The sequence below is a fragment of the Ictidomys tridecemlineatus genome, chromosome 5 (genome assembly GCF_052094955.1).
Source record: "Ictidomys tridecemlineatus isolate mIctTri1 chromosome 5, mIctTri1.hap1, whole genome shotgun sequence".
Taxonomy (NCBI): domain Eukaryota; kingdom Metazoa; phylum Chordata; class Mammalia; order Rodentia; family Sciuridae; genus Ictidomys; species Ictidomys tridecemlineatus.
The window spans coordinates 190,448,737-190,472,779 of record NC_135481.1 but is presented as its reverse complement, the minus strand read 5'-3'; the positions used below and the strand labels follow the sequence as shown (position 1 = coordinate 190,472,779).

At 44.5% G+C, this 24,043-nt stretch overlaps 1 protein-coding gene across 2 annotated transcripts in view; it reads left to right on the top strand.

Annotated features, from left to right (window-relative positions):
- Dok5 (docking protein 5) overlaps positions 1-24,043 on the top strand; it is a 145,804-nt gene that overhangs the window by 105,558 nt on the left and 16,203 nt on the right. For both annotated transcript variants that reach the window (XM_078051890.1, XM_005325198.5), the window contains one exon: positions 10,087-10,222. In XM_078051890.1, the coding sequence (XP_077908016.1) occupies positions 10,087-10,222 (136 nt within the window). The remainder of the gene's footprint in view (positions 1-10,086; positions 10,223-24,043) is intronic.

Below are 24,043 nucleotides of genomic sequence, written 5' to 3'. Positions count from 1 at the left end.
CTTTGGGTAGGTCAGTCTGACCATTATGTGGACAGTAGGGTAGAGGGATGGGTGTGGCTCTGGGGATAAATTTTCTTGCCTTACATCTTGCACAGTCTGGGTAGTTTCGATGACTACAGGCTTGGTTTGCTTCAGTGTCCAGTGGTGCCCACCAGTTTCATTTGAGAATCCTTAAGTGGACAATAGAATTGAGGGATGTGTGTGGACATGAGAAGATACAGAAGTAGCTCAAGCAAATGAAATGGTCCATGAAAAGAGTTGATCTATTGGAGACATCAGTTCCAGAATTATTTCAATGGTCTTTGACCAAAAGATATAAAGTATTGACTTGGAAAATGAAAGTGCCTCATCTCATGACTTTGATGGCCCCTTAGTGGTCTGTCCTTCTTGGAATTCCATCTAAGGACTCCAGAAATTAGATGGTTAGGATACCCACAATCTGGGCATACAGAGTTGTGCCTCCAGAGTTGTGGGAACACAGAATGTTTGTTGATTTTGAAGAGCCTTCTCATGTGGCGGGCATGCTTTGCGTGACTGGTGCAGACTTGGCATTGAATGGAGGGGCAGTGAGGGGACTTTGCTCTTAAGCTCTGACTTATTCCTCAGGCAGCACTGCTTCAGGACTCAGAGAGACCTGGGTCCTAACCTCTTTTTGACTAGTGATTCACTTTGGGCAAAATGCTCAAGTTTATCTGAGCCAGATCTTCCCTGCAGGGTGGTGACCTGTGAGGGTGCCAGGTTCCCCTAAGTGTCTTTGATGTTCCATTTTGATCATTTTGGAGCAGGACCTGACCCCACAAGACACAGGCAACCCAGGGTAATATGACCACTTTGTATTTTGTCTGAAACTCAAATAGAGATGAATTTTTATAGTTTCCATCAAGGCGCTAGGATAATAAGATCATCTGTGTTCCCCCAAGCGTGAAGGTTTCTCTCTGCCTTACTTTTGTTAGTGAAGATAATTTTTTTCCTTGGCTATTTTTGGATGTGTGCAAAACAAGGCAGTTTCATATTACCTAATAGAATGTTCTTCCTCTATCATTTCAAGAAATGAGCAGGAGCCGAGTTTCTCCAGGCGGTTTTCACATATCCAGCATGCATCTGCAAACCTTTAAGACTGTCCTCCCCAGGACACAGGGATTCTTCTTCCCAAAGACCTTGGGCAAAGATTTATTCACATCCAGCTTATTCCTGCTCGGTGGCTCCAGTTCCCTCCAGCACAAATGACAGGGAGGTGCTCAAAATAAAATGGACTTGGAATGGGAGAATGTGAAGTAAAATTATTGCCTTGCCACACAGGGGCTGTGGGAACATTGCCACCTATAAATGAGGACAATGTATTATTTATCATGAGATTGCTATGAAGATTCAATAAAGGCACACGTGAAAACAGCTGGGAAGTAGCAAGCACTTGAATCAACCCAGACTGACACAGAAAAGAAACTCACTGGCTTATGTAATTCAGTCTGAGGTTCGAGATGGCTTCAGGCTTGGCTTGAATCAGTGTCCAGGTGGTGGTCCTGGGTTTCATTTGAGAATCCCCTTTCTTCTAGGAAGTTACATTCTGGCTCCAACTGATGAACTCCTGGAGCTTTGGGATCTTTCCACACCATCAGCCAGTGGAAGGGAGATAATTACTATCGGGCAATGACCATGATATTCACCCTTCCATTTAGGCTTTTTACTGAGAACTTTACACAAAGCTCATAGGACACAAATAGAATGGGGAGCTCCTCCCCTGGTACCCAAGGCCTGCTATGGCCAGCAGAAAGGGAATGGATGTGAAGTCTTAGAAAACTAATAACATGCATCCAATATAGCATTTAATAATTGCTCAAAGCAAATAGGATCAAGAGGATTTTATCTACAGTTAGCAGTATCACGCATAACAGTGCTGGATCTCCACATCAGTGCTGCTCAGCCAGGGGTGATTTTGCTCCCAGGAGACATTTAATAATGTCCTGGGATATTTACGGTTATCACACCTTGTGCAAAGGCACTGTTTTCATCTGGGACGTGGAGGGGCCAGAGGTATTGGTGAATATCACACACTGTGTAGAACAGCTCCCCACAACCATGGATTATGGGGTGCAGTTATCCAGGGTTGAAAACACTGCTCTAGCAGGGGTCTCAGCCATTGAAAATACCTACTGACGATTAGCCAGTCCTTGCTCTGTGCGATGACTGTTAAGCTTTTTATATGTGCCACTGTAAAGCCACTCAGTCGTCATAGGGGCTGGAACCTATTTTGATTCTCCTTTTAGAGGGAAACTGATAAAGCCCAAGGTCCTAAGGCCCAGGGTTAGTAAGTGATGGGTTCAGGACTCACATTCAGATGGTCCACTTCCAGACTCTGGGTCTCTGAGAGGGCGTTCCTTCTGCTAAAGGTTAGCCTAATTCTTCATGACCTTCTGTGGAGTGAAAGAGAGTGGTGCTCACCCAGCTACAGCTTGCCTCGTGCACTAGTGTGTAAATGTTCTCAGTTGGACTTTAATTTTGGAGCCTTCTATTGGTTCTTCTTATTTGGAGTGAAGACACGGACAGCTGGGATTGTTCACCTCTCCTGGGCAGCTGCATGAGGATCGCAGGCCGTGAGGGTCCCCCACATGCCGTTTTTTCCCTTCTCCCCTCAGGATAAGCAGTGCCTTGAGGAATCTTGAAGGTGAAACATGAAATTTGAAATAAAGTGCAATGGAGCAATTAATTGCTGTCAAAGACAAAGAACAGTTCATTTATGTGGGGGACCAAGAGACATACTTTGTTGGTTTGAGGTGTTTCTAAACTTTTGTCTGTTTCACTGCACCTCAACGCTTCGGAACCTCACTTCAACAGAGCAGACTGTCAGGGCCTCTAATCTTCCATGAGAAGATCCAATTGGCATGAAGCTCTAACCGCAGCTATGTCCCCCTGGATCCATTCTGGGAATATTATTGTTTAAAGAGGGGTGGCAGGTGTCCAGTGAGTTTCCCTGTTAACGTTGCAGCTGGATGCTGAGTTCGCATGTTTCAATGTCAGGCTGCCTTAGCTCCTGACTGATTTAAATTAATACCCCAGGTTTTGCACCTGCAGGAGTGAGAAAAAAAGCTCAGGTGACATTTGGCACAACGTACTAAATAATTCCCGCACATGAGTGCCTTTCTTCGCCAGCTGGAGACAGTCTTTCTTGTGCTTTCGACATTATTTTAAGAAAAACTTTTAGAGTCATCTCTGTGCAGTAGAAAAGGGAACTTGCCCTATTCAGTTCACACAAGCCTCCACAACTGGAATATTTAGAAGGTATGCCTTACTTTTATAGTTAAAATCCTTTTATAGATAAATGCTAGTGAGGAATGAGTGGCATAGTTTATATGCAATTTATATATACTTATCCTTGTGAAATACATTAAAATCCAAATTGCATTGCCTTCCTTAAGTGGAGTATACGGATTGTGGAAAAGCTGCTTTTTTGAGCACCCTTGGAAAATGAATCATACCTTTCTTGTGCCACTTGCCCTAAAAGTCATTAGCTGGTGAGATGACTTTTCAATGGACAAGAAAATGGCTTCCTCCTCTGATGGATGAGTTTATGGATAAAATAAAAATTGTATTGACATCTTTTGAATATTCTCCATTTGTCTACGTGATTCTCAGATACTTAGTAATCTCTGGTTTCTGAATGTTTCAGAGGCATTCTTACTAAAGAATTGAAAACACGTGTACAGTACAGTGCTCTGAGTTCTCCCTGCTGTGTCGAGTAGAGGAAGTCAAATGTGAATACTGGGTCCCACATACTTGCTTGGGAGATGTGAAATTTTCTTCTTTGCAAGAAAACAGAAATATAATTATGTCATTTATATGGCCATTTGTTCCTCATTAGCATTTATCTGTAAGAAGATTTTAATTATAAAAGTAATGCACATTTACTATAAATATTCCAATAATAGAGGCATGTAGGAAATTAATAGGTAGTGTTCCCTTTTCCACTGCAAAGAGCAACCTCTTGACTCACCCCACTAAGAAGTGTTTCATTATTGCACCCTGCTCTGCCAGACACTGTTGTTGTGCTAGGTGAGGGGCTTAGAAGACAAACAGGATGATGCTAGCTCTGTAGGGAACTTAAGCTAGGTCCTGCCTCCTCTGAGCTTTTGCAATTTTAGCATGTGATTTTAGGAATTTCTAAAGGAAAGGATGGCTTTCTTCTGACCTTCAAGGCAAAATTAACACTCACCAATGCCTGTGGCCATCATAACGTAGGTGATGTCCATAGGTGTACACCATCATTTTATATGTGCTAGTACTTCAGAATTCTACAAAGAACTAGCACACATAAAGCCTCCCTTTACCCTGTGGTGTTCTCCCAGTGCACCCGTGTGCTAGGTATGGTTCTCAGCACTGCAGAGGTACCTGTGACTTGCATCAAAAAAGCCTGTGACTTTCAGCAAAAAACAACAACAACAAAAAAAAAAAACCCAAACATTTTCTTGTCCATTGAAAAGTCATCTCACTCACTGGCTTCAACAGTGAGACTTACTCAACAGCCCATAAGGGTGTGGATGACGTCCAACATTAACAAAGTAAAACAGATCTTAAGTCCCACAGTGAAGTTGGGAAGGGGTGCAATTCTACAGGGGGTGAGCAGGACTGGCTTTGCTGAATCAACAGAGTCTGAGTCAAGACCTAAAAGAGCTAAGACGGTGTGAGCCATGTGGGGATCGAGGGGGACAGCATTCCTGTGTGAAGGTGAACAGACAAGGTGCTGAGGAGGAGGTGTCGCAGGCACAGCCAGGAGGCTGATGGGGCTGAGCAGAAGGAGGGAGGGGGAAGCAGGCCATGGTCCAGGTGGAAGCCCAGCAGAAGGTGCTTGTGAGGAATTTGGCGTTTAGTCGTAGTTGAGGAGCCCTGGGGGCTTCATAGAGCTGGGCAGCTGCAGAGTTTGAGCGAGCAGCCCTCCCCAGGACTGCTTTCACTTCTGACACCACCTTAGGGGTTCCCAAGCCAAGTGAGGTGTGGATCATTGAGTGTCCCCCAGGTGCACATCCATTCCCGTACTTCTAAGTCACCCTGTGGTCCTGCATCGTGGCCGCCACTTGTCCTTCAAGACACATGCGTGCTGTGCCTCCCCCTTGGAGTGTCCCTGAGAACCCTTCCCCATGAGCTTTGACATTTCTGGGGTTGAACGATAATGACAGCAAACCCTAATTAAATGCTCACGTGATGCCAGCCCCTTGGGCTTTGTGTGATCTTATTCCCTGCTTTCCGCGTAGGAGGTCACTGAGACCTCCAGAGAGGGAGGAGCAGGTCCCAGGTCCTGATCCTGCCTGTGAGGGAGCTGGGGTTGAGGCTGCTAGTTCCCTGCAGAGCAGGGCTCCAGGCACTGTGTTCCCAAGCATGGATGATTTTTATGGTCACAGAGCTGTGACACTAAATGTGGCCTCACAGTGATAAAGCCATTTCCTTTCAATGTGTTGATCCTTATGGAGAAGCCTTGGGCCTGGGCGCTGAAGAGTCTTATCCACTCTTTAGCACTTCCCAGGGTACCTGTTACCAAAAATGCAGACTCCAGCTCAGGCCTTGGACAGCAAGAGGACCTCGGTAGAGTTCAGGAACGTGGTTTTGTTTTTGCTATATTTATTTTTATATGTGCTTTTCGCTGTATTTGCTTTTATATCTCCTTTTATACCCTTCTATTTATGGTAGATTACAATAGTTTATGATATTGAATCGATGATGCCATTTACAGCATGCATGTCTGAGTGGGCAAAAGCCCACGGATATGGTAAGGATCACAGGTGGCCTGAGCACTGGACAGCCATCTCCAGACCATGTGGATGCTGGACGTGCACCAGAGCTGTCCCGCACTGCTCACAGGCCTGGGTGACATCGTGAGATGCTAGAGTGTCTCACAGCAGGGCCAGGGAAACCACCCCAGGAGCAGGGACTCCAGCCAGTGTGTGCTGCCTGGACGGAAGCTGAGATCCGCTGGGTGAGGCCAGTGGTGGGAACTGGAGCAGGCTGCAGAGAGTCCGGCGGCCCCAGGGCGAGGCAGCCCAGCAGGCCTTCCCCAGGAGGCCTTCCTGACCTCCTGGTCTTAAAGCCTGACTCAGTTTCTCTCTTGTCCTTTTGGATAGAGTTCAGTGATTTCATCAAGCCAGGATATTTTGCCTTCCAGGGGACATTTGTCAACCAATGGAGACACTTTGGTTGTCCCAGTTGGGGTGCCGGTGTGTAGTGAGTAGAGGGAGGCCTGTGACTTTCAGGAAAAACTGTCTACGCAGAGCTCAGGTTCCCTGGGAAATGGCAAGCTCCCTCGAAGACTTACTGGTACTCTCCGCGTAGCGGGTTTAATAGTTGTGATAAAGCCAGGTGAGAGCCATCGTCATTGTCTTTCAGGTAGCGTTGCTCTTTGAAAATATAAAGCACCTTGGAATTGGGGGCGAATCCTGCCCCCAACGTAAGCTCTTCCTTATGTACAGAGCCTCGGCACATATTTGGTATGGATTAATTAATGAATTTCCCAGTGTTTTCTGAGCGATTGGTCTCTTCTGGATTCTTGACCGACGGAATGATCCATGTTTGGAATGACAGGTGTATCATTTAGGGAAAATAATGGTAGAGAAATTCACCAAAGTTATAACCCCGTCTCTATGGCCACAGTGTTCCTGTATCTGACTCCTGTTCTTGCCAGAGAAGGTCAGATAGGCCATACTTACGCTCCTTATTTTTGCCTCTCTGGGTGTCCAGTTCACTGGTTTCTGGGAGTGTGGGGCCCTGGGAAAGTGTTCATTTATTTAGGACATCTTTGGAAAAGAATCCAAGGTTAGAACAAAGGAGTAAAGAGAAAGAAGAAACCAGGACCATCAAAACCCAAAGGGCAGACTTGCTCTTCCACCCTGGGTGAACCCCTAAGAAAGCTGCGTGTGGTTTCCACAGAGATGTTGTGCAGTGAGGTTACATAAGACCATTAGCCTCTCTGCCATGCTCTTTTTCCTTTCTTTTCTATTTTATTACCCCCTCTTTTCTTCTTACTGCCTCGAGGCATTTTCCCATTACATTATTTTGATGATGGCCTCTGGTGACATTAATGCTTTGTAAAGCTGCTTACGGAAGAGTCGGAGCTCATCAGCCCGGGGAGGTGGAGGAGGTGGGAAGGCTGTGGGCAGAGGCCCTGGAGGTTGAGAAGAACCTGAAGGGCAGCACTCATTTATTCCTGCTTCCTGGGTCACGTGTGTGTCCTGCTGAAGGACACACATCTTGAGCAGAAGGACAGAGGTCCCGGCAATTTAACCAAAGGCCTCATTTCTCTTCAGAGCTCTTGAATGCATTTTGACTTTTTAATGTACTCTGGGGGACCTTGAGCCACATCAGGTTGCTGAGACCCTTTTGGCCCCTACGCAGCTTAAAAAAAAAAAAAAAGAACAGGTTGTTGACATTTAAAATTCAGAGCTTTCACAAAATGATCAAGATTTCCGGCTTTTCTTAAATAAATCAGAAGCTGTGGCTCCGCTGGATTCCTGCCTCAGTAGACCCTGGCTAGGGCTGGCTGGGCCTCTGATCTTACACAAGACCCGTAACGGACACTCTCCTGCAGAGGGTCCAAGAGACGTTATCCACTCACTTTCTCTGCCTAGTGGAGTTGGGGGCTGTGACTCCCAGTTATTCCTGTAAGTGATAAGCTCTGTGTGTGTGTGTGTGTGTGTGTGTGTGTGTTCAGGACCCTCAGGCATGGGTGAGGGTGGTCTGTGGAAGTCTGGTCTATGGAAGTCAAATAAGAATGCCCAAAACTATAGTTGTTTTGATTTTATTTATTTTTTTTAAATAACAACAGTATTTGAGAGATTTAAATGTCACTGAAGAGAAGGGGGTAGGCTCGTTGTATTTATTAAAAGTGGACATTGGATAAAACTTAATTTTCAAAGAGTAGATCTCTTTAATATTATGATCATAATACAGATAAAGCATTACACCATCAGTCTTAAAAATAAGAAAATAGCGAGCTATATAGATTGATGACTGATTGATCCATAATTAGAAAGATGTATTGGGTCACAAACTAAACTGTACTTTTTTTTTTTTTTAAATTGTGGGTTGGGTTGCACTTAAAAATAAAACATATTGAAAACTGCAAAGGCCACTAGATTTCCAGACTTTAAAAACACAGCTGCAGAGTTTAGATTTGCAAAGATTAATTTGCAAATTGATTATCCTGCAAGTGTTTCTGAGTGACAGGTGGCTTCATTCTTTCTGGAAGAAAAGTATTTGTTTAAATGAGTAAATAGGCAATGCCCTCTGTCCTAGGAGAAACAAGACTGCTTTCTTCTCGTAAAGAATGCATGAAGGTGACTTCCTCCTCTTAATGAATGAGGGTTTTTGTGTTTAATGGAGAAAAGGTCTATGAAATCCATACACCTTGCAGAATTAAGTGCCAGGTGGTGCAGTCAACTTTGCATGGTGGCCTGCATGCAGAAGAGGTGGCAGTAGGGGTTGCAGAATTGTAGGATATTTCAGGAAGGAAATGGGACTTGATTGAAAAATGCCTTGAATGTTAGTCTTAATTCTTTTTCTTGATACTGGGGACTGACCCCAGAGGTACTCCATCCCTGAGCCACATTCCCAGCCCATTTATTTATTTATTTATTTATTTATTTATTTATTTATTTAGAGACAGGGCCTTGCCAGGTTGCAGAGGCTGACCTTGAACTTGTGATCCTCCTGCTTCAGCCTCCAGAGCGACTGGGGTTACAGGCATGCACCACTGCACCCAGCTATTTTGGATAGTTTTAGTTCTTCCTTGGATTAGAATGACTTAATAATTAAAGGCACAGGATCAACTTTATGAACTAGTTCTTTATAGTAGCTCATTGAAAGAGCTTCTTTTGCCCTGTCCTTTTTCTTCTCCTTACATAGCCCATCTTCATGAAACTCAAGTGAGGCAGATTGTGAGCATTGACTGAAGCCCTGCCATACATGCAGAACACTGCCATATGGTCATATGGTACCAGGCCAACTGTGAGAAATCAGAGGGATAAATCTTCTGTGTTTTTATTGCATTAATTGCATATGCTGGAGTAGATAAAAATATTAATCATGGTTTGAGCTGGAAATGTGCTTAGTTTCCATGTTGCATTAAACACTTTTTCAGATGTGAGCAAAGTTTGGGCACTAAATCCAGTGTTTCAGCAAGAGGTTCTCAAGGGGGACCAGGGGCTTTAGAAGAATCAGGTCCTTGGAAACAAAAAAAAAAAAAGTCTACCTCCTTGTTTACTGTTGCCATATCTATGCATCAAAATCAAGCTCTTGTAAATGTTCCTGCATATAATTTTCCCCATGTTTGACTATATTCATAATAATTAAATATGTTTTAGTGTATGTATTCAATGTGTATTTAATTTTAAAGCACTTGTTTGGTCTTATTGTATGTGGTGGTCTCCCTCTATTGATGAAATTGTTTCTGGTTTTAGTGGTCTGGGGTGGAGGTGACCTTCCTCTTGACACTTGACATCAATTATCAAGCCAGGCAGCTTCCCTTGAAGAATTTCCCTTTGTGTTCCACATATTAATTCAGCACAATCACACTCATTAAACATAAGTTAGCTGCATTCGATCCATCACATCGAATGGAAGCTAGAGTGAAATTTGATGTAGAATGTTTGTTAGGAATGAAAGAATCAGTAAAGCCACTGCCTGGGAGGAGAGTTAGGACAGAATCAAAGAGCACTGAGGGAGCCTCCTTTCACCTCTGAGCTGAGCAGCTTTGGGTCTGCTAAGAATTTGCTGGAGGCTGATAGGGGGAACACAGTGGCATGGGCTCCTCCTGGGGAATGGGAAAGGGAAATGGAGGGATGACCCTGGAGCTTAAGAAGCACCTCCTTTGTCATCTCCTCCTCTGCTTTGTGACAAAATCATTGAGCAAGTGTTAGCTCTGGGTGCTGGGTTCCTGCCCATGTTTATAATAGCTAATTGGACACTTGGAACATTTCGATTCTAGTTACCTTCATTTAGCAAATATGAACAGGAATCCTGGTATCATAAAAAATAAATGGGTGTGAGATCTTAGTACCAGGAACTTCAAGAGCGGGATTTCAAAGCTTCCTGTTTTTGTCTTCACAGGATGTGTGAGACTGGTGAAGGGCTGTTTATCTTTCAAACACGCGATGGAGAGGCCATCTATCAGAAAGTCCACTCTGCTGCTCTGGCCATAGCAGAACAGCATGAACGCCTGCTGCAGAGCGTGAAAAATTCCATGGTACGTGTGGAATTTCTTCCTTATGATCCAGTGTGTATGCCACTGCAAAACGCAATCTGGGGATTTATGTGCCAAACAATATGGGTAGCATTCTTTGAGCAGATGGTTGACATCTATATTCAAAAGTGTACAATGTGGAGTAAATGCCATCCTTGGAATTCCCCAGTAAAACCCTAATCATACATCCCTGATCATTCACTTATCGACTTTGTGATTAAATTGTTGCACATGTGCACCTACATCAAAGACAACTGGGATGTGTACCAACATCTATGGACACAACAACGTGGATTACCTACCTGTGGGAATGTATTCATAGCTGTATTAGAAGTTATAATTGCAAATGCCAACAGAGGCTGGAGAGAACACAAATGAGAGAGGAGGGCCCAGGGAAACTTGAAATGTCAAAAAGCCCAGGACCACACTGCTGTTGACACAAGATGAAAGGTTCTGGAGAGGTGGAGACCTTGCTTTTTCAAGGGAAGCCAAGGATTTGAATCTGGGTATAATATGGTCCAGTTGGTAGCTTTTGGAAACGAATTGCATTGAAAATAGCAACATTTGTTGTGCCAAAGAAAACCTAACACGCTATACACAGCCATGCGTCTGTTGCTGTGTGGAAATGCCAGGAACACATGGGTACTCTTGAGTCCACCCACAGGACACCCACTCTTTCCATTGCATAGTGCGGTGGATGGCACCCAGAACGGCAGTTCATTAATTTCTTCCTTTGGAGAAAGCACACAATGAATGCACACAACTAAATAAAGAAAATCACATGTTTGTAATCGTAAACATCTACATAGACTTCATGCCTGGAAGAAAATAAAGCTGAAAACAGGAGATTTAGCATGGTAGGAGTAGGATACTTTGAACAACTATGGCTTATTTAGATTCAAGGAAGGGCAAAGCAAGCCAGTAATGTCACCTTCCCCAGACCATTCCCAAAGGACCTGTGTACACAGCACACAGGTTTTACAGCAAGGGTCACCAAAACCCTTTGGAAAGAGCCAGATAGTCGATATTTCAGTCTTTGTGGATTAACATGGTTGTGGCTACAGCTACTTACCGGCTATTGTAGAATGAAGCAGCTATAGAAAAATTGTAATAAAATAGGAATGGCCGTGCTCCAAGAAAAACTTTATTAATGGGCACCGAAATTCAAATTTCATATAAATTTATTATATAAACTATTCTTGATTTTTTTCCTCCAATCATTTGAAAATATTTTTTAAAAACCCATTTTTTCTTTATGGGTCAAACACAATCAGGCAGCAGGACAGTTTACTGTTGGAAGGGCGTGAGCACAGACAGTGAGCCAGCGTGACTTGAGACTTCAGGAGAAGCAGGAGCTAGACTCCTGCAGTAGGTGTAATGTCAGAGGTGGTGACCTGGATGGAGTGCCCAGTCTGGCTGGGACATGGGGTGTCCAGGTATGTGGTTAGACTGTATTCTGGGATTGCTGTGAGGGTGTTTCTGGTCAAGATAATGTTTAAATGGGTAGATCAAAGACAGCAAAGTGCCCTCCATGATGTGGATGAACTTCATCTAATTGGTCAGATACCTGAATAGAACGAAACGCAGGCTGAGAGAGACCTGGCACTCTGCCTGATGGTCCAGAGCTGGGACATCAGGCTCCTGCCTTGGAATTCATAGAACTTACTCCACTCTCCTGGTTCTCAGGCCTTCAGACTGCAGATGCTGGAACTTCACTTTCATGATTAGGTGAGCCAATTCCTTAGAATCAATCAATCAGTCATAAATCCAATCAATCTCTTTTTTTTTCTCTCTCTCTCTTCCTGTTGATCTGTTTTTGGAAAACCCTGACTAATCTGGGACTGATACAGGAGCAGACACAGATGATGCAGAGATAGAGATCAATGCCATATAGCTGTGTGTAGGATCCCTGCCCACGGAGGCAGAGCTAGTTCCAATGCCAACTCTGAAACATTCTGGTCTGAGGAAAGAAGCAAAGTTCTTGATTTCTCCAGACTCCAGTCTTCTGCTTTGTATAGTGGGAAAGTTAATAGTATTCATCTTTGAGTCACCTTGTAAAGTTTAGGTGAGATATGCTTGTTATACATAAGCTTTTCTTTTTGAAATAATGAACCTTTGTACCTAGTTCTCCAGATACTTAGCAGTTATGGATATTGAACTATAAGTAGATCAGTGGATGGATGGGAAGATGGGCTAATGGGAATAAAGAGATGGAGAGGAGGAGAGAGAGAAACAGAGCTATAAAACTCAAGTCACTGAAAACTTAGAGGGAAATGTCACTGCATTAGACTTGTGTGGCTATTCTGTTAGATGCTTTTAAGCTCCTAAAGAAGTTTTTCTAAAATTACCTCATTTGCGAAGCCATAATTAGCATAAATTGTTTTGTGCTTGAAAGGCAGGTTCTGCACGCACATGTGTTTTCCATTTACAACCTTCTCATTATTTCCACTAAAAATTAATCGAGAATATGAGTCATTCATTCAGATCATCCCATTGCAAATTTAACTAGAAAATAATGTCATCCACTCTTAATTCGATGTAAGCTTAATAAGTTCTGTAAAATGGATGTGATTTTTTTAAAGCAACAACATCCTGTTTTAGATGAAATGGGTAAAGGTCCAAAATGGGGTATGACTCTCAAGCAGGTTGAACTGAGGGTTGTGGAAAGCTGAAGATCAGTGAACTTGAATATCTCTGATCAGGGAAGGAAAGAGACACTGTGATAAAATGGAATAAACAAAGGCGACACTGCTGGCCTACCGTCCCCTGGCTGTTCAGAGTTTTCTGGAACTGGGAGTAGATCCGCAGAGGTGCGGCTGAGCTCTGCTAGGAATGGCCTTGCAGTGCTGCTGGCTTGGTTCTCGGAGGAAACTGAGGCCATTACTGGAGAAGGATGGGAAGTTCACTGGGTCCTCAGCCTCGTTACTGGGAAGCCCTCCCTGCCATTCACTGTTAAACCTGCTGTAAAACCTCAGGGCTGCACCTGCAGATGGAAAGCCACACCCAGGACCCAGGCTGGTCTGAAGTCACAGCCCTGAGTGACGGAGCCCTCTTTGCTACCCTGAATCCCAAAGCACGTAAAGACCAGGCTGTGGGTTGTGTGCCAGCAAAAGCCGTGGTTGGCTGAATAAGAGCTCCCCAAAGATGCCCAGGCTGTGATCGTAGAACTGGCAAAAAGTCACCTAATGTGGCGGCAGGGACTGTGCAAATGTGTCCCAAGTTCAGGTCTTGGAAGGGGCCGTGTCCTGGATGCTCCAGTAGGTCCAGAGTGACCTGATACGAAGGGACCGCAGGGAGTGAGGGGTGGGGTGATGGGAAGATGAGAGCAGAGCATCAGAGAGACACTTAGAGGTGCCATGCTGCTGCTGTCAAGGCAGAAGGTGGACCGTGGGCCAGAGAAGGCAGGCGGGCTCTGGGAGTTGGAGGAGTCTCAAGAACTAGAACCCCTGAAAGGAACAAGCCCTGATGATACCTTCATCTCTGTGCAACCAACTTCAGATGTCTGGCCTCCACGCTGTAAAACACTCTATGTCACGTGTTAAGACACCAGCCAGTGATCGTTTTTACAATAGCCACTGGACACTAATTCAATAATGACATCAACAATAATAAAATAACCATGTGTTGCTTTTCTGCTCTGTGATGGATGGTGTTTCAAGGACTTCTTGTCTCCTCTCTTAACCCTCTCAATGACCCTTGGGTTGAAGGCCCAGGACACCTGGCTCAGAGCTAGTGGGGCCTGGGTTTGGAATGGGCTTGCCAGGATAACGCCATGTTTCCCCAGTGGTCGCAGTCCATGATTAAGGAAGTCACCTGCCATCACCCTAGAATGTTCTATTGATTAAATGTGAGTCTCAATTCTTGCCCACTCTGAGGGAGAGGTTACCGCACAAGGACATAAACTCCAGGAGGAGGAAGTCACAGGGGCACCTTAGTGTCCGCTGCTTACAATATTTATTTAGTGATTGTTTTGTGTCGTTGGTGCTGAGGCTTGTACCACTGCCTTGCATAGGTGGGGCAAGTGATCTACCCTGAGTCACACCCAGCCCTTCCTTAGAACTTTGATCTCTACTTTTTAAATATCTTTCCTACTTCATGACAATACCATTTGTTTTGTGTGCCTGGCTCTTCTGTAACAGCCGCTGCTGCCGAGTCTCCACTTCTGTGGCACGCCAGGCAGTTCCCATCCCTTTCTCTACTCGCCACTGTGAGGTTACCCGTTCTCCGTCACTTGTCCATTCAAAAATGTTTATTGAGGACCTACTTCAGCCTGTGTGCTACAGGACACCACGTTAAATAGACACGAGGAGCTCGTGTCGTGCGTCCGACAGCAGAAGAGAACATTTTGTTCACAATCCTCAATGTGCAAGGACTCACTGTTGCCGGCTGCTTGTCCTGCAGAACGCTGGACCACGGGAGCCTGGGGTTCAGGATGGGCTTGTCTGGCTCCTGAGCCCCCAGTTCTGCCGCAATGCCTCACTCCCTTGAGGGGTGGTAGAGCACAGAGCTCCCTACGCAGCAGTCTTAGCATTTTCAGATCGCCTGAAACCTTTTGTGGGATACCTGCCCGCCATCTGCAAAGTAATGTGTTGGGTCTTATCCAGGAGAACATGCCTGAATATACCGAGCGATTTCTAGAAACATCAACCAACTTACCAAAAAAAAAAAAAAAAAGAAAGAAAAAGAAAAAAGAAAAAAGGGAAAAACAACAACTGGTTAAAAGAATTCTCACTTATTTTGGAAAGTTTGGCAATCGAGAGTGAGCTGGTGGATTATGATTCCTCCCTATGTTCCCACGCCTCACATGTGATGTATTTCTGTCATTCTGCAGAGGGTGATAGACGAAGGTGGGGGTGGGACAAACAGTTGAATGGGACGAGGGGGCTCTGCCTCTCCAGCTGCCTCCACCTCCCTGGGGAAGCTGCAGAGGAGGACAGCTTGGGTCCTCCCTGGAGCAGCAGCTATTTTTGCCACCTTTGAGATCAGTGTCTGTGACGAGGTCTAATTTTGGAACAAGGAGTGGCAGTGTGTGGGATGTTCCTCATGCCACCACCAGGCCTGTCATTTTTAGAATTTCCTTCAAGGAGTGAGCTGCAGGGTGAAGAATCCTGCAGCTTAGCGGGTCTTTTCAGGGCTGCCGGGGTGGGCTCCACTGGGGGTGGGGTTGCTCAGGCCCCTGGGCGACTTCTCCCTGCACTCAGGATCCCTGGTTAAACACAAGTCCCAGGGTCAATCTGAGCTGAGCTTTCTCACCTCTTTTTGTTCATTTCATGGGTGGATATACTTCCAAATTGGATTTCCCAAACAAGATTGACCAGTGAGCTTAAAGAATTCAAGTGATCTTCTTCTACAATTCTTGAAATCAAATCAATTTATATTCAACCTAATTTTAAAAACAGTATGCCACACATTTTTAAATACAGAGGGCATCAATAAATTGTAGAATCTATTTCATCTCTGTTTGGACACCGAAATGACCCTTGCATTCTGAGCTGAAATGTATAAACACCTTGCTCAGAGTCCCTCCCCTCCCCTCCTCACAGCCCCCACGAACGTCTGATTTGCCTCTTCTACTTATGGACTCTGGTTAATTGGTTAAATTTAGCAAATTGCTTAAAGCAACTATCAGCTTTTTTTTCCCACAATTGAACTAAAAATTTTTTTATGTCTTGGCCTATCCAAAACTTTTGTGGGATACCTGTCCACCATCTGCAAAGTAATGCGTTAGGTCTTATCCAGGAGAACAAGCATCTTGAAAGGAGTTTAAAATTCATATAAGGAATTTAAATTTATATATCCCAAAATATGCAAGAATATAGTTCTATGGGTTCAACTTCTGTGGTCTCTTTGGGGGACAATTTGTTCTTTTTTGTGTGTGCATGGTGTTGGGGATGAAACTAGGGGCCTTGTGCAAGCTGAGCAAGTTCTTCAGCACCGAGACACATCTCTGGCTCAATTTGTTCTTACTTATCAAAACTAAATTCACACATAGTTTGCTCAGTAATAGTATTTCTAGGAACTTACTCCAGAGATGTACTTGCAGAAGGGAAGATGACATGTGCACAAATGACTATCCTCACAGTCCTCTTTTTAGCTAGTATTTGCGGATCACTTTCTCTCTACCAGACAGCACACGAGGTGCTGTAGGAAGGACTTGCTCCCATTCTTAGGGAGCTGATTTGCAGAACCAGAAATTACTAGAAAGGGGTGAGGCTTCCCAAAGGCGACTGATAATAGCTCATGATCTAACAATAATGACCGGAGGCCAATAATGAGAAATACGTCACAGTGGCTACTCGGATTGTCGAATAGCAGTGTCAGAGGTACACAGAGTAAATGAATGAGGATGAAGCAGAACCCTCAGTATGCTCTGCCCACTCACGCGTGCGTCTGTAAATACTCAGCTCCTCTCCTGGGGAGATGCGCACGTACGTGTTAACACTGGCTAACCAGGGAACAAAACAGGTTGGAGGATCTGGGAGGGACGTGGTGTCACTTAAGGTTTGTCCTCTTTCATAGAATTTTTTAAAACCATGCCTGCACAATTGTATTTATAGAAACAGAAACAGAAACAGTTGAGTTTCTGGCAGGAGTCAAATGGGACTAATGAATGATGGGGGTGAGAGAAGGTTCTCCCACTGTGAGTGGCAAACACGTGTGATACAAGATAATGAGGCAGATTTTTTTTGTTTGAACCCAGGAGTGTTCTACTACTGAGCTAGCCCCTAGCTCTTTTCTTACTTTCTTCTTTTTTTCCTTTTTTTTCCCCTTCTTTTGGAGATACGGTATTGCTGAGTTGTCCAGGCTGGCCTCCAACTTGTAATCTTCCCACTATTTCTAGAGTCACTGGGATCACAGGCATGTGCCACCCCATCCAGAGACTGATTTTTTAAAAAATATGTAATCAAGCACAAACAGTTGATAGGGAAATCATCATCACTCCACAGAGGTCTCTGTCAAGGGTCAAGAGCATCTTCTTGGAGAAGGTTTTATTGGAGCTTAGGTTGCTGCAGTGTTGTTGTTTATTCTTGATACTAGAGATTGAATACTAGGCACTTTAGCACTGACAGCTGCATATCTGGTCCTTTTAATTTTTTATTTTGAAACAGGGCCTCCCTAAATTACTAAGGCTAGCCTTGAACTTGTGATCCTCCTCCCCAGCCCCCCAAGTCAATGGGATGACAGGTGTGCATCACTGTGCCAGCCTCCATGTGGGTTTTCATTGTACTTTTGTCTGATAATCAAATGTCACCCTACCTTCTACCATTCCTCCTAGAGTCGTGAACTCCTGACATCGTTCCATGGTCATTGTTTAGCTTCTGGCTGTTCCTCTGTAGGAAAAGGAAACAGATTGGATGTTACCAGCAGGTTGTAGCTGGATATAGTCAGGCAGTGCGTGAAGAGCCTGATGGTAGCAGGGTTCATATCAAGGCCCTTCCTCATCTCAAGATGTTTCTTGGGAGTGGAGGCTCTGGGTGAATAGGGTGGGCCTTACAGTAAGTATGGTAAGTATGCAACAGTATTATTATTTTTTTTTTGCAGTGGGGGGGTGTCCCATCTCATAGATTGAACTCATGAGCAATCGACCACGGAGCCCCATCCCCAGCCCTATTTTGTATTTTATTTAGAGACAGGGTCTCACTAAGTTGCTTAGTGCCTTGCCTTTGCTGAGGCTGGCTTTGAACTCAGGATCCTTCTGCCTCAGCCTCCTGAGCTGCTGGGATTATAGGTGAGCTGTTAATCACAGTCAAGAAGATAGAGATGGGAACAATGATGGAGAGAAAGAGATGAAGGAAATCAAGTTATTGCACTTGCTAATCTGTTTTGAGAAGTCAGTAAAGTGGTAAGTTATTGCCAAACATTCCCTGTGAAGAGCCACATGGTAAATATTTCAGGCTTTGTGCCATACACCATCTTTGCTGTTGCTTCCCTACTTTCCCCTCTCTTATTTTTTACTTTAAACATTTAACAGCCTTGCTCAGTTCTGGGCCATGCAAAATAAGTCCTCTAGAATTTGACCTGAGTCTATAGTTCCTAACCAGAATGCAGCATGGAGAGGAATGTAGAGGTTGAGCAAGGATGGTGTCACCAACCATGAAGGTCACAGCATTCTGGGAAGGTCCAGATGATTATTTCTGCTGAATCGGAAATGGGGAACTTCTGTCCAAGAATTTATGAGCATGTCCAAGCATGAAATAGGAGGCCTCTTCCAGAGAAAAGTGAAACAGTATCCCTTGGCCCAGGTTCAGGCAGCCAGGAACATTGGCCAAAGCCTCAAATGTCCAGGCCAGGAACAGGAGTTAGATTTTCAGAGATGATGGGAGTGTTGTAACCTAGAGTGCAGCCACTTTTTGTTTAGTCTGTGATGTTTTGGTTCACATAGTATTTTTAAAAATTAAATTTGTTACTAGCAATTATTATGGGAGATTGCATGTGAAATACAGATTTCTTTCTTAAAAAATAGGAATATCTGGTTAACTGAGCCTGCCTGCTCTAATATGTAACAATTGTCTGTCATTTGGTGTGGGAGGCCAGCCTCGCATGTGATTTGAGTTACCTCCCTGGCTGGGTGAGAGGCACTTAGACACAGCTGTGTCAGAGCTTTCCCCATCCTTTCCCAGGTCCGAGGGCTTGTCTGAGCAGAGGCATGTCTGGCCACTGCCCCGAAGACCCAATCGTCACCCCTGACCTTGGGATGCTGCCCCCCTTAACCTTTATTGGATGGGATTTTCCCTGGAATTTTTTTGTTCCCCAATAAAAGCCTACTCCCTGGCGTGTTCTCTCTGTCTCTTGCTAGCCTCTTCTGTAAACCTCGATACCGTATTAGGTGGCTGGAGGTGGGAGCTAGGAGAAGCTGTCCCAGAGCTTGTATTAAAGGTAATTAGAGTCTTATCTCTTTAATTTGAACTCCCTAGCGTTTACTCATGAATCAAACCTTCTTTCATGAAGCCAGCACTGATCGCATGGCAGAATTTAACATAAACTAGATACAGCAGTCAACCAATAAGGAATCTCCACACTTAATGGCTCGCTGTGTGTAATGTATATATACCCCTCCTGTCCTACAATAAACGGCTCCCACTCCTGCTGTATCAATGTACACAAGTTGCTCGTCAACACCCCGTCAACACCCCCTGCCAGGCGCCATCTTGACTTGTTTGCAGACCCTAACGCTGGGATACTGCTACAATGCACAGGACAAAGAATAACTTGGCCCCCAATGACAGTGATGCCAATTGAGAAACTGGGTTCTAAAATTACATGAGTTCTAGAGGGGGGGCCAGAATCTGATGGATCACTGTGTCCGGAATTGAGTGCTACTTCTGAGCTGTGGAACTTGCCTCTCTTAGCCTTAGGTACTTGAGGTAACATGTGGGTGGTAATGACAGTGTCTTTGCCTTGCCTTGCTGTGTGGTTCCCATGAGCTAGTACACATGAGGTGATGGAAAGGAGCTAGTAAGATTTAGCAGAAGTGAGCAGTTCTAGTGATTCTGCTCTTACTCCCTCAGCTGGTGTGAAGTAGACCAGGAGGCAGAGAGGCATCCGGACGCAGCAGGGTGTAGCAGGCGACCCAGAGAATGTGGGTGATAGACTGAGTTGTGTCCTGCGGTCCCTGATGTTGTTAGTCTGATGTGGTTGGGCTCTTTGATAATGCACTATCAGGGGCTTTCTGTGAGGGGCTAAGCACAGCCCAGCACTCAGCAAGGACTTTATAAATCTGCTCAATTACTTCTTGCTCTGAAAGCAAAGTACAACCAAGCAACAAGACAAAGTACAGTGCAGATACGTGGGCAGGTGCTTCCATCTGCCACCCACCTCGCCACTCCAGGCAGGAAATGAATCCTCCCTCCATTCTGGCATATTCTAATCACCTTGTCACAGGACTCCTGCTTCTGTTGACTGAGGGCATGGTGTCTAAAGGGTCAATCTGACCAGGTGGGACTTTGCCTTAGATATTAACTTTAAAAGTGAGAAAGTAGCTGCCCCATTAGGCTGCAGGCCTCTGGGGGCAGGGACAAGGCCCCATCTGCCTGCTATAAGTTCTAGATTATGGGCATAAAGGTTTGCTGAATGGACAGGAGGAAGATCAAATAAATTCCGTTATGAGCATAGATTAAAAAAAAAAAAAGGCAGAATTCCAAGTTCATTTCCCTCCTGGTGCCCAACAATGCTCAGGTTCCAGGCAAGCCGGATTTAGAAGGCCACAGAGAGCCCAGTCCCTGCAGAGAGCTCTCCTGAAGTACAGGCGGGAGAGGATTTCCCTAAGAAGGAGGCATGAGGAATCACCAGAAGCAAAGGGAGCAGTGATTTTGTTTTATGCATGTGGTTGAGGATTCAGATGGCTCTGAATAAATTGATGCAAATCACTTTCATTCCCCACAAAAATAACCGTGGGGGTGCATCTGGTATGTGGCAAAATGCTGCACTTGGGAATTTGGCCCCAAATGGTTGATTTTACAAACAGTCTGCTTGTCAAAGCTGAGCGCCACAGTGGAACCATTGTTTCAGCCAAAGTTCTGCTCACCAAGGCCCATCTCCTTTGCATTTATTTTTTTCCTTAGCAAGAAAGTGATCTTTCTCTCGTACCCACTTTTCTTTTCTTTCTTTTTCTTTGAATGTCTAGGAAATAAGCCCCTGATTGCTCTTTCCTTGAAAGTTCAGTACTAGGCTGTGATGTTTTCATAACATTTTGATCATAGGAATACCCAACCCATTGCCTCCAAATGTCAGAACAAGGGAGAGGAGTTGGAGAAAATAACGACAGCTCTTTGGGTGACTCTTGCTGAACATCTGTCAGAGCTGGAGTCAGGCTTATGCAGCCTATGAGGTGAGGATGGGGTTTCGTTAGAAAGTTGGGGAGACTGTGTGTTTGGTAGATAGTTAATTTGCAGTTGAAAGAAGGACCTTGGGGCAGTAGGGTTTCAAGGGCCTGGTCAAAGTTCTGATACTCTATTCCTAAGATGGCAGGGGCATCCTCATCTCCTTGTAGCCCAGCCTTTTGGCCAGTTGCTATTTTGCTAAGCTTTGGAGATGCAATCCAGGTAGCTGTTGTTATTATGAAAAAAACAGACACAAGCCCACCTTTTAGGGTGTTCACAATATCCCCAGCTCTTCCTGTGAGATGTAGCTAATAGCATAGCTCTGGAGTGAGGGCCAGCTCCCAAGTCCTAGCTGGGCATCCCTCTAGCTTGGTGTCCTTGAACATCCTTAGAATTTTTTCCCCCTCTGTAAAGTGGGAACTATATTAGTACATACCTTGCTAGGTAAGACACTTGCTTGGCTCAGCACCTGGTACATACCAACTACAGAAGTAACCTGAGCTGGGGTTATTACTGACCTGTACTAGGAGAGGATGATTGGAGAGGGGAGGGCAGATGGTAGCGGGTTCTTGTTCACTAAGAGATTCATTCATTCATTAGGTCAATTCATACATCAATGATTCAGTCATTTTTTTTATTAAGTAAGTGCCTCCTATGTGCCTGGAATCATGGAATGATATGTGAGAAGCCTTCTCTGGCCTGAGGAAGGAGAGAACTCAGCTCAAGGAAGGGTCTTATGTCCCACAATTAGCATCATGTGGGACAGATGGTAACATGACCAGAGCTGGGTTTTATTCACTTCTAGGTTTCCAGCCACTATGGTCTGAGTATATGAAGGGATGGGATGAGTGAATGAATGAAGCAAGGACCCTGGGTGCAGAATTCAGCTGGAGGGGTAAAGGAAGGGGCAGGCTGATGGGCGTGGAGCCGATGAGCACGAAACTACATCAGGAGGCTGAGTCCACCCAAGGGCTCTGTGCTCCATCTGGCTCTGTGCTGAGGGGCTGCATGCTTTATTTCCTTTAATTTTCCCAATTATTTGGAGATAGGGACTGATTTTTAAATCATATCAAATTTAACTTTTACATTAACTCATGTGTGTGAAATTTAACTAACCACAAAATTAAGATCATGCAGATGATGATTGCTGCTATTTTCTTTTTCATTGTTTGTAGGCATCTCCTTTGCCTCCTTTCTCTTCAGTTGCAACTCCTGAATCTTGTTAAGAAATGCATGTCTTTCTGTCCTCCTGTACCATTCTAAGCTGCACGGGTACCTGGATCTACCTATAAGTGTAGATACACATAGGTAGATAGATGCCTACCCTCAGGCTCAGGCTAGTTGGGGGCCCTTGTTTATTTTACAAAGTTGCAACCATGTTGCTCATTTGCAAAGAACCTACTTCTGATTTAACAGTCAGCCTACCTAGTGGAAATTGTTACAAGTTGTGAAGTCAGCACAGATTCTGGTGCTGGCAAACTCTGGCCCAGGGACAAAATCTGGCCTGTGCCTGTTTCTTGTAAGTCAAGTTTTATTGGAACACAGCTCTGCTCCCAGTCACCTGTGTTTTGTGGCTGTTTCTACAATGAAACTGAGGAGTTTGAGTAGTTGCCAAGTGAGACAGTGTGTCCTGCAACAGGAAAGTTTGTCAACCTCTACCTTATCCGTTCTCTGTAATGACTCTATGATATTTCCCATCTTGATGTAACAGAATTTGTTGGGCCTATCTCCAGGTCGATCAGATTTATTTTGCCACTAAAGAACAATGCTAAAAAAAACACCTTGGACCTGTGTTCTTATATACTGTCAATGGTAACTGAGTATCTAAACTATGTCTTAGTCAATGGGATTTTCTAAACTCAAGAGTAAGGTTGCTGAATTGAAGGACATAAATACACTTAAAAATATTATTTTAGAAATTTTCTTATTGGTGCATTGTAATTATACTTAATAGTGGAATTCATTATGCCATCTTCATATATTCACAGAATATAATTTGCTCAGTTTTCTCCCCATTCCCTTCCCTTTCCCTCCTCTCTTTCCTTCCCTCATCCACTTGCTCTATTCTGATCTCCCTGATATTATTATTTAAATTAGTGCATTATTATTATTATACATTTTAGACATTTAAACAGGTATTGCTATATTGCCATTCAAGATACTAAAGCATTTACATTTGTGAGTCCATTTCATAGAGGAGGCAATTGAAGATTAAAGGCTCACGATTTGGTAAATGGAGTTCTGTACTCCGAGCTGGGGAGGGAGGGGAAGGTGCAGGTGCCTTGGGTCTCCAGCATTGTGCTGCTAAGTCACCTGCAAGGCTAGCGAAGTCAGATTCCTATCCCCCCCCCCACACACACACACACTCCAGCCATGTTCTAGAAGATTTGGGATGGGACATTGGAATTTGCATTTCCAGTAATGACTCAGGTGATTCTGGTGCCTCTGGTCCAGGGAACACACTAGGAGAACTGTGCTCTAAAATGAGTCCTTGGTCCTTGGTCCTTGGGGGTTGGGGGGAAGATATATACCTTCAAGAAGAAGAAATGTCTCAAGAAGAGGCAAGGAAAAGCATAGGATCTAGGGAATGACTGGCCTTCTTCCTTTGAAGCCCTTTATGCAGAGAAAAATCCACAGTAAAACATTTTGCCTGCCCAGTGCTGAGAGCAGAATGTCAAACGTGGCGTCGTTTCCCACTTGTCTAGTCACAGTGGACCTTGACCAGTCTTTTCAAGCATATGGCCATGTGTGTTTACAAGGTTTCTTGTGTTTAGGAAGCAAGAACAAGTGGTAAGTTGCTGAATTCCCTTATTGCAGAAAACTCCATTCCTTTATGAAGTAGCTCTTCCTTTAGCACCGAGGGAGAGCAGCTAATGCAGAAGGGAGGAGAGAGCGCACAGGACGTCATGCAGGTCTCTGTGCACCTTCAGAATGAGTCATCTCTCCTCATGGACCATGTGGTTGCCTGTGATGATTACGGACCCCGTTCCATATCATCTCTGTT